An 11741-nucleotide genomic window follows, 5' to 3' on the forward strand; every position below is an offset into this window, starting at 1 on the left:
TGTCATTTAGAGCATTTTTTCTTTGGAATATCGTGCGATTTTGATCCATTTTGATCTCTTTTATGCAGTTTCGAGCAGCAGAAGCCGCTCCTCCCATCCCTTTTGTTGTCTCTCTGTCCCCGGCGCTGCCGTGACCGGGAATTCGTTGGGAATTCAGAATAAACTTTATAAAATTTTGAAATTTTTTATAGAATTTGGTGACATTTTGAGCGATTTTGATCTGTTTTAGGAGGTTTTACCCTCCCGCCTTCCCTTTTAGCGGGCGGGCACTGCCCTGACCAGGAATTCGTTGGGAATTCAGAATAAACTTTATAAAATTCCAATTTTTTTATAGAATTTGGTGACATTTTGACCATTTTTTTGTCATTTAGAGGATTCTTTCTGCAGAATATCGTGCGATTTTGAGCCATTTTGAGCTGTTTTAGGCGGTTTTGAGCTCCCGCCTTCCCTTTTAGCGGGCGGACACTGCCGTGACCAGGAATTTGGTGAGAATTCAGAATAAACTTTATAAAATTTTCCAATTTTTTTATACAATTTGGTGACATTTGGTGCCATTTTGACCATTTTTTTGTCATTTAGAGCATTTTTTCTTTGGAATATCGTGCGATTTTGAGCCATTTTGATCTCTTTTATGCAGTTTCGAGCAGCAGAAGCCGCTCCTGCCATCCCTTTCCGTTGCTCTCTCTCTCTGTGTGTGTCGCTGTCGCTGTCGCTGTCGCTGTCGCGGTGTCACAGGCGGGGACAGGTGACCCTGGTGGCGGTGTCACAGGCCGGGACAGGTGACCTGGTGGCGGATGCCCTCGTTGCAGAGCAGCGCTGCCGCTCTCTCGTCGCTGTCGCCGTGCTGGCACTGCTGGCACTGCATGTAGCTGATGCCATGGGGCGAGTACGAGTGGTGGCCGCAGGTGGCACAGCCCCGGGGCATGGTGCCACCCGTGCTGCTCCTGCGGGGACAAGCGGGGACAAGCGGGGACAGCTCTGTCACACGGGCTCGGGATCAGTGGTGGCATCTGGGGACACCCCACGAGGGTTTTGTGGGGACAGCTCTGTCACACGGGCTCAGGATCAGTGGTGGCATCTGGGGACAATCCGCGAGGGTTTTGTGGGGACAAGCGGGGACAGCTCTGTCACACGGGCTCAGGATCAGTGGTGGCATCTGGGGACACCCCACGGGGGTTTTGTGGGGACAGCTCTGTCACACGGGCTGGGAATCAGTGGTGGCATCTGGGGACATCCCGCAAGGTTTTGTGGGGACAAGCGGGGACAGCTCTGTCACACGGGCTCGGGACGAGTGGTGGCATCTGGGGACAATCCCCACGGGGGTTTTGTGAGGACAGCTCTGTCACACGGGCTGGGAATCAGTGGTGGCATCTGGGGACATCCCGCAAGGTTTTGTGGGGACAAGCGGGGACAGCTCTGTCACACGGGCTCGGGATCAGTGGTGGCATCTGGGGACACCCCACGAGGGTTTTGTGGGGACAAGCGGGGACAGCTCTGTCACACGGGCTGGGAATCACTGGTGGCATCTGGGGACACCCCACGGGGGTTTTGTGGGGACATCTCTGTCACACGGGCTCGGGATCAGTGGTGGCATCTGGGGACACCCCACGAGGGTTTTGTGGGGACAGCTCTGTCACACGGGCTGGGAATCAGTGGTGGCATCTGGGGACACCCCACGAGGGTTTTGTGGGGACAAGCGGGGACAGCTCTGTCACACAGGCTGGGAGTGAGTGGTGGCATCTGGGGACAATCCGCGAGGGTTTTGTGGGGACAAGCGGGGACAGCTCTGTCACACGGGCTCGGGATCAGTGGTGGCATCTGGGGACACCCCACGGGGGTTTTGTAGGGACAAGCGGGGACAGCTCTGTCACACGGGCTCGGAGTGAGTGGTGGCATCTGGGGACAATCCGCGAGGGTTTTGTGGGGACAACCGGGGACAGCTCTGTCACACGGGCTCGGGATCAGTGGTGGCATTTGGGGACACCCCACGGGGGTTTTGTGGGGACAGCTCTGTCACACGGGCTCGGAGTGAGTGGTGGCATCTGGGGACACCCCGCGAGGGTTTTGTGGGGACAAGCGGGGACAGCTCTGTCACACGGGCTCAGAATCAGTGGTGGCATCTGGGGACAATCCCCACGAGGGTTTTGTGGGGACAAGCGGGGACAGCTCTGTCACACGGGCTCGGGATCAGTGGTGGCATCTGGGGACACCCCACGAGGGTTTTGTGGGGACAGCTCTGTCACACGGGCTGGGAATCAGTGGTGGCATCTGGGGACACCCCACGAGGGTTTTGTGGGGACAAGCGGGGACAGCTCTGTCACACAGGCTGGGAGTGAGTGGTGGCATCTGGGGACAATCCGCGAGGGTTTTGTGGGGACAAGCGGGGACAGCTCTGTCACACGGGCTCGGGATCAGTGGTGGCATCTGGGGACACCCCACGGGGGTTTTGTAGGGACAAGCGGGGACAGCTCTGTCACACGGGCTCGGAGTGAGTGGTGGCATCTGGGGACAATCCGCGAGGGTTTTGTGGGGACAACCGGGGACAGCTCTGTCACACGGGCTCGGGATCAGTGGTGGCATTTGGGGACACCCCACGGGGGTTTTGTGGGGACAGCTCTGTCACACGGGCTCGGAGTGAGTGGTGGCATCTGGGGACACCCCGCGAGGGTTTTGTGGGGACAAGCGGGGACAGCTCTGTCACACGGGCTCAGAATCAGTGGTGGCATCTGGGGACAATCCCCACGAGGGTTTTGTGGGGACAAGCGGGGACAGCTCTGTCACACGGGCTCGGGATCAGTGGTGGCATCTGGGGACACCCCACGAGGGTTTTGTCGCCCGTCTCGGTGCTGCTGGTGGCGCTCGTTGGTGGCTCTTGGTGGCAGTGTCAGCCAGTGTCACCCAGTGTCACCCAGTGTCACCCAGTGCCACCTGCCCGTGACTGGTGGCAGCTCTTGGTGTCACTCAGTGTCACCCAGTGTCACCCAGTGCCACCTGCCCGTGACTGGTGGCAGCTCTTGGTGTCACTCAGTGTCACCCAGTGTCACCCAGTGTCACCTACCCGTGACTGGTGGCAGCTCTTGGTGTCACTCAGTGTCACCCAGTGTCACCCAGTGTCAGCCAGTATCCCCCAGTGTCACCCAGTGTCACTCAGTGTCTCCCAGTGCCAGCCAGTGTCCCCCAGTGTCACCCAGTGCTACCCCAGTGTCACCCAGTGCTACCCAGTGTCACCTACCTGTGACTGGTGGCACCTCTTGGTGTCCCTCAGTGTCACCCAGTGTAACCCCAGTGTCACCTGCCCATGCCTGGTGGCACCTCTTGGTGTCACTCAGTGTACCCCTGTGTCCCCCAGTGTCCCCCAGCGTCACCTACCCGTGTCTGGTGGCACCTCTTGGTGTCTTTCAGTGTCACCCAGTGTAACCCCAGTGTCCCCCAGTGTCTCCCAGTGTCCCCCAGTGTCTCCCAGTGTCCCCCAGTGCCACCCCGCTGTCCCCACCTGCAGTCGCTGCAGCCCCTCTGTCACTCCTGGCACTGCAAGTGGGCGATCAGAGCCCAGTGCCGCTCTCTGCTGCCCAGTCCATCCCAGTACATCCCAGTCCAGCCCAGTACAGCCCAGTCCAGTCCAGTCCAGCCCAGTACATCCCAGTACACCCCAGTACAGCCCAGTACAACCCAGTACAGCCCAGTACAGCCCAGTACATCCCAGTACATCCCAGTACAACCCAGTCCAGCCCAGTCCAGCCCCCGGTGCCCACCTGCAGTCGCTGCAGCCCCTCTGTCACTCCTGGCACTGCAAGCGGGCGATCAGAGCCCAGTGCCGCTCTCTGCTGCCCAGTCCAGCCCAGTACAGCCCAGTACAGCCCAGTACAGCCCAGTACAACCCAGTACATCCCAGTACATCCCAGTCCAGCCCAGTATAACCCAGTACAGCCCAGTACAGCCCAGTCCAGCCCAGTATAACCCAGTACAGCCCAGAACAGCCCAGTACAGCCCAGTCCAGCCCAGTCCAGCCCCCGGTGCCCACCTGCAGTCGCTGCAGCCCCTCTGTCACTCCTGGCACTGCAAGCGGGCGATCAGAGCCCAGTGCCGCTCTCTGCTGCCCAGTACATCCCAGTCCAGCCCAGTCCAGCCCAGTATAACCCAGTACAGCCCAGTCCAGCCCAGCCCAGCCCCCGGTGCCCACCTGCAGTCGCTGCAGCCCCTCTGGCACTCCTTGCGCTGGTAGCGGGCGATCAGAGCCCAGTGCCGCTCTCTGCTGCCCAGTACAGCCCAGTCCAGCCCAGTACAGCCCAGTACAGCCCAGTCCAGCCCAGTCCAGCCCAGTACAGCCCAGTCCAGCCCAGCCCAGCCCTCGGTGCCCACCTGCAGTCGCTGCAGGCCCGCTGGCACTCCTTGCGCTGGTAGCGGGCGATCAGAGCCCAGATGAGCAGCCCCAGGAGGCTGAGGAGGAGGAGGGAGCCGAGGATGGAGCCCACGATGATGCCGGCCTGGCGCCCGCCTGCCGCGGGGACACACCCTTGTCACCCCGGCCTCCGCCGGCTGCCCGCGGCTCCGGGGACACCCAGCGACACCCCGGGGACACCCTTGTCACCCCGGGGACACCCAGCGACACCCCGGGGACACACCCTTGTCACCCCGGGGACACCCAGCGACACCCCGGGGACACACCCTTGTCACCCCGGCCTCCGCCGGCTGCCCGCGGCTCCGGGGACACCCAGCGACACCCCGGGGACACACCCTTGTCACCCCGGGGACACCCAGCGACACCCCGGGGACACACCCTTGTCACCCCGGGGACACCCAGCGACACCGCGGTGCCAGCCTGGGACAGTCCCCGTGCCACCCCGGAACCGAGGGACAGCCCCGGTACCACCCAGGGACAGTCCCGGTGCCACCCCGGAACCGAGGGACAGCCCCGGGGCCACCCAAAGGTACCGCGGTGCCACCCAGGGACAGACCCAGTGCCACCCCAGAACCCAGGGACAGCCCCGGGGCCACCCAAGGACAGTCCCGGTGCCACCCCGGAACCCAGGGACAGCCCCGGCGCTACCCAGGGACAGTCCCGATGCCACCCAGGGACAGTCCCCATGCCACCTCAGAACCCAGGGACAGCCCCGGTGGCACCCAGGGACAGTCCCGGTGCCACCCAAAGGTACCGCGGTGCCAGCCTGGGACAGCCCCGGTGCCACCCTGGAGCCCAGGGACAGCTCCGGTGCCACCCAGGGACAGCCCCGGTGCCACCCTGGAGCTCAGGGACAACCCGGTGCCACTCAGAGCCACCTCCAATGCCACCCTGGAGCCTAGGGACAGCCCCGGTGCCACCCAGGGACAGCCCCAGTGCCACCCAAAGGTACCGCGGTGCCACCCAAGGACAGCCCCAGTGCCACCCAGAGCCACCCTGGTGCCACTCAGAGCCACCTCCAGTGCCACCCTGGAGCCCAGGGACAACCCGGTGCCACCCCAGAACCCAGGGACACCCAGGTGCCACCCAAGGACACCCGGGCACCTGAGACATCCCAGTGCCACCCTGTGTCACCCTCTGTGTCCCCAGTGTCACTCACGGGTGCCGGGGCTCAGGTTGAGCTGGCACACCGTGTCCCCCCCGTGTCCCCAATGTCCCCCCAGTGTCCCCAGTGTCCCCAGTGTCACTCACGGGTGCCGGGGCTCAGGTTGAGCTGGCACACCGTGTCCCCCCCGTGTCCCCAATGTCCCCCCCAGTGTCCCCAGTGTCCCCAGTGTCACTCACGGGTGCCGGGGCTCAGGTTGAGCTGGCACACCGTGTCCCCCCCATGTCCCCAATGTCCCCCCCCGTGTCCCCAGTGTCACTCACGGGTGCCGGGGCTCAGGTTGAGCTGGCACACCGAGTACCCCACGCGGTTGGTGACACGGCACTGGTAGGTGCCAGCGTGGGCCCCGGTCAGGCTGCGGATCAGGAGGTCACCGGGAGCACGGCCTGAGGGGGACAGGTGGCATTGTCACCTCGGTGTCACCTGCCACCCCTGAGAGGGGGTGTGGGGACACGGGGACACACAGGGACATGGGGACATGGGGACACACAGGGACACAGGGACACACAGGGATATGGGGACACACAGGGACGCAGGGATGTGGGGACATGGGGACACACAGGGACACAGGGATGTGGGGACATGGGGACATGGGGACACACAGGGACACAGGGATGTGGGGACATGGGGACACACAGGGACACAGGGATGTGGGGACATGGGGACATGGGGACACAGGGACACAGGGATGTGGGTGCTCAGGGACACACAGGGACACATGAGGACACAGGGACAGGGAAATGTGGGGACACAGGGACATGGGGACACACAGAGACACAGGGATGTGGGGACATGGGGACACGGGGACATGGGGACACACAGGGACATGGGGACACACAGGGACACACAGGGACATGGGGACACGGAGACACAGGGATGTGGGGACATGGGGACATGGGGACATGGGGACACACAGGGACACACAGGGACATGGGGACACACAGGGACATGGGGACACAGAGACACAGGGATGTGGGGACATGGGGACATGGGGACACACAGGGACGTGGGGACATGGGGACATGGACACATGGGGACATGGTTGCTCAGGGACACGGACACACAGGGACATGGACACATGGACACAGGGGGACATGGACACACGGACATGTGGACATGGACACACGGACATGGGGACATGGACATGTGGGGACACGGGTGACAGGGACACGGACACAGGGACACGGACATATGGATGTGGACACATGGACACAGACATGGACACAGGGACACGTGGACACACGGACGCAGTGACACATGGACACAGGGACACAGACACATGGACATGGACACATGTGGACACACTGACACACACGTGGACACGTGGACACACAGGGACATGGACACAGGGACACAGGGACATGGACACAGGGACATGGGGACACGGACACAGGGACATGGGGACATGGACACAGGGACATGGACACATGTGGACACACTGACACACACGTGGACACGTGGACACACAGGGACATGGACACATGGACACAGGGACACGGACACAGGGACATGGACACATGGACACAGGGACACAGACACATGGACATGGACACATGTGGACACACTGACACACACGTGGACACGTGGACACACAGGGACATGGACACAGGGACACATGAACATGGACACAGGGACATGGACACATGGACACAGGGACATGGATATGGACACATATGGACACATGGACACAGGGACACACATGGACACGTGGACACATGGACACACAGACACATGGATATGGACACACGGACACAGGGACACGGACACAGAGACACATGGACACGGACACATGGACACACGCGGACATGTGGACACAGGGACATGGACACACAGGGACACACGGACACATGGACACATGGACACATGGACACATGGACACACACGGACACATGGACACATGGACACATGGACACATGGACACACATGGACACAGGGACATGGACACAGGGACACACGGACACAGGGACACATGGACACATGGACACAGGGACATATGGACACACATGGACACATGGACACATGGACACAGAGACACGGACATGGACACATGGACACGGACACATGGACACATGGACACACGGACACATGGACACAGACACATGGACACACATGGACACATGGACACATGGACACATGGACACATGGACACATGGACACATGGACACAGAGACACGGACATGGACACACGGACACATGGACACACGGACACATGGACACAGACACATGGACACACATGGACACAGGGACATGGACACACGGACACAGGGACACATGGACACACTGCCCCCCCTCCCCACCACGTGCACCCCCAGCCAGGGACCCCCCCGAGCCCCCCATGGCCACAGCACCCCTTGGCTGCTGCCCCCAAACCCCCCTGAACCCTCCCCGGGGGTCTCACCCACCTTGCAGGGTGCTCGAGGGACCCCCCAAACCCTCCCTGAACCCTCCCCGGGGGTCCTTCACCCACCTTGCAGGGTGCCCGAGGACAGGGACCCCCCAAACCCGCCCTGAACCCTCCCCGGGGGTCTCACCCACCTTGCAGGGTGCCAGAGGGACCCCCCAAACCCCCCGGGGGTGTCACCCACCTTGCAGGGTGCCCGAGGACAGGGACCCCCCAAACCCCTTCCAGAGCCCCCCAAACCCTCCCCAAACCCCCCTCGGGGGTGTCACCCACCTTGCAGGGTGCCCGAGGGCAGGGACCCCTCCCCAGACCCCCCGGGGGTGTCACCCACCTTGCAGGGTGCCAGAGGGACCCCCCAAACCCCCCCGGGGGTGTCACCCACCTTGCAGGGTACCCGAGGGACCCCCCAAGCCCCCCGGGGGTGTCACCCACCTTGCAGGGTGCCCGAGGGACCCCCCAAGCCCGCCGGGGGTGTCACCCACCTTGCAGGGTACCCGAGGGACCCCCCAAGCCCCCCGGGGGTGTCACCCACCTTGCAGGGTACCCGAGGGACCCCCCAAACCCCCTCCGAGGGTCTCACCCACCTTGCAGGGTGCCCGAGGGCAGGCGCCCCCCCCCGTAGCCCTCGGCCAGCTTTGCCCATTGGTAGGAGAGGGGCGCGGTGCCCCCCCGGCTGAAGCAGCGCAGCAGCACCGAGCCCCCCTCGATCAGCTCCCCCTCGCTCCAGCACTGCGGGGCCGCCGGCTTCTCTGCTGGGACACGGGGACACCGTCAGTGACACCGGGACACCGTCAGGTGACACCGGGACACCGTCAGGGACACCGCGGGGACACCGCGACACCGGGGACAGCGTCAGGTGACACCCCGGGGACACCGGGACAGCGTCAGTGACACCCCGGGGACACCGGGGACAGCGTCAGTGACACCCCGGGGACACCGGGACAGTGGCGGGGACAGCCGGAGACACCGGGGACAGCGGGGACAGCATCAGGTGACACCCCGGGGACACCGGGGACAGCGGCGGGGACACCCCGGGGACACCGGGACAGCGGCGGGGACAGGGGACACGCGGGAAGGGGACAGGGACACTGCCAGGGACAGCAGAGGGGACAGGGGACACACAGGAAGGGGACGGGGACACTGCCAGGGACAGCAGAGGGGACAGGGGACACACAGGAAGGGGACGGGGACACTGCCAGGGACAGCAGAGGGGACAGGGGACACACAGGAAGGGGACGGGGACACTGCCAGGGACAGCAGAGGGGACAGGGGACACACAGGAAGGGGACGGGGACACTGCCAGGGACAGGGGACAAGGGACAGGGACACGGGAGAAGGGGACAGGGACAGCCAGGAGAGGGAGGAGGGGACACAGGGACAGTGTCAGAGCCACCATGGAAGGGACAGGGGACACCCGGGAAGGGGACAGGGAGCGAGGACAGCCAGGACAGGGACAGGGACAGGGACAATGCCAGAGCCACTTTGGATGGAGACAGGGGGGTGGGGACAGCCAGGAGGGACACAGGGGACACTGCCAGGGCCACCAGGGGACACATGAGAGGGGCACAGGGGACACTGGCAGGGCCACCAGGGGCCATCGCGGTCACCAGGGGCCACCCAGGAGAGGGGACACCTGGGAGCGGGGGAAGAGACAGGAGTCACCTGGGGCGGGGGGACACGGGACACTGTCAGGGCCACCTGGATGGGGGACAGGGGACATTGTCAGGGCCACCTGGATGGGGGACAGGGGACATTGTCAGGGCCACCAGGGCCACATGAGGGTGACACAGGGGACACTGTCAGGGCCACCAAGGGCCACACAAGAGTGGCACAGGGGACACTGTCAGGGCTGCTGGGGCCACATGAGAGTGGCACAGGGGACATTGTCAGGGCCACCAAGGGCCACATGAGAGGGGCCAGGTGACACCAGGGCCACATGAGAGTGGCACAGGGGACATTGTCAGGGCCACCAAAGGCCACATGAGAGGGGCCAGGGGACACCAGGGCCACATGAGAGTGGCACAGGGGACACTGTCAGGGCCACCAGGGCCACATGAGAGGGGCACAGGGGACACTCAGTGTCAGGAAGGGGACATGGCAGTGACACTCTCAGGGCCACCAAGGGCCACATGAGAGTGGCACAGGGGACATTGTCAGGGCCACCAAGGGCCACATGAGAGGGGCACAGGGGACACTCAGTGTCAGGAAGGGGACACGGCAGTGACACTGCCAGGGCCACCAAGGGCCACATGAGAGTGGCACAGGGAACACCAGGGCCACACGAGAGTGTCACAGGGGACATTGTCAGGGCCACCAAGGGCCAGATGAGAGTGGCACAGGGGACACTCAGTATCAGGAAGGGGACACGGCAGTGACACTGCCAGGGCCACCAAGGGCCACATGAGAGGGGCACAGGGGACACTCTCAGTGTCAGAAAAGGGACATGGCAGTGACACTCTCAGGGCCACCAAGAGCCACACGAGAGGGGCCAGGTGACACCAGGGCCACATGAGAGTGGCACAGGGGACACTCAGTGTCAGAAAAGGGACATGGCAGTGACACTGTCAGGGCCACCAAGAGCCACATGAGAGGGGCACAGGGAACACTCAGTATCAGGAAGGGGACACGGCAGTGACACTGCCAGGGCCACCAAGGGCCACATGAGAGGGGCACAGGGGACATTGTCAGGGCCACCAAGGGCCACATGAGAGGGGCACAGGGGACACTCTCAGTATCAGGAAGGGGACACGGCAGTGACACTGCCAGGGCCACCAAGGGCCACATGAGAGGGGCACAGGGGACATTGTCAGGGCCACCAAGGGCCACACGAGAGTGGCACAGGGGACATTGTCAGGGCCACCAAGGGCCACATGAGCAGGGACAAGGGACACTCTCAATGTCAGGAAGGGGACGCGGCAGTGACACTGTCAGGGCCACCAAGGGCCATATGAGAGTGGCACAGGGGACACTCTCAGTGTCAGGAAGGGGACATGGCAGTGACACTCTCAGGGCCACACAAGAGGGACCAGGTGCCACCATCAGTGCCACCAGAAGACGAAGCGTGACCACAACAAAGCGTCACCAGCACGGAGGGGACAGGTGACGCCGCGGGGGTGGCCTCACCTTGCACGGTGACAATGACCTCGTGCACGGCCACCGTGTTCTTCTTGACGCGGCACTGGTAGGTGCCGGTGTCGCTCTCCTGCAGGTCGGCCAGGCGGATGGAGGCGTCGCGCTGGCCCGGGTCCGTCTGCACGAAGGCCACGCGGTCCTGCAGCCCCGAGCCGCTGCCGTAGTTCACGTGGTGGTCCTGGTAGGACAGGAACTGGGGACACGCGGGGACAACGTCAGGGTGGCCTCGGGGACGTCGGCAGGGTGGGGGTTGGGGGTGTGGGTTGGGTTTAGGGGGGAGATAAAGTTGGTTTGGGGTTAGAGTTTGGGTTGGGTTGGGGTTGAGGTTGGTTGGGTTGAGGTTGGTTGGGTTTGGGTTGAGGTTGGTTGGGTTGGGTTGGTTGGGTTTGGTTTGGTTTGGGGTTGGTTTGGGTTGGTTTGGGTTTGGTTTGGGTTGGTTTGGGTTAGGATTAGGGTTGAGGTTGGTTGGGTTTGGGTTGGTTTGGGTTGGTTTGGGTTAGTTTGGTTTGGGTTGGGTTTGGTTTGGGTTTGGTTTGGGTTGGTTTGGGTTGGTTTGGGTTAGGATTAGTGTTTGGGTTGAGGTTGGGTTGGGTTTGGTTTGGGGCTGGTTTGGGTTTGGTTTGGGTTGGTTTGGGTTTGGTTTG

General features: G+C 62.9%; 1 protein-coding gene across 1 annotated transcript; it reads right to left on the reverse strand.

The window, feature by feature from the left end:
- Positions 1-540: 540 nt before the first annotated feature.
- Positions 541-11338, reverse strand: LOC131590284 (V-set and immunoglobulin domain-containing protein 8-like; the record flags this gene model as incomplete). The annotated part of the gene is made up of 5 exons (XM_058860212.1): positions 541-944; positions 4360-4513; positions 5828-5950; positions 8550-8714; positions 11089-11338. Coding segments are annotated over 5 exons (873 nt in total), but the record flags the coding sequence as incomplete, so codon positions are not given.
- Positions 11339-11741: the final 403 nt, after the last annotated feature.

This window comes from Poecile atricapillus, chromosome 33, assembly GCF_030490865.1.
Source record: "Poecile atricapillus isolate bPoeAtr1 chromosome 33, bPoeAtr1.hap1, whole genome shotgun sequence".
Lineage (NCBI taxonomy): Eukaryota > Metazoa > Chordata > Aves > Passeriformes > Paridae > Poecile > Poecile atricapillus.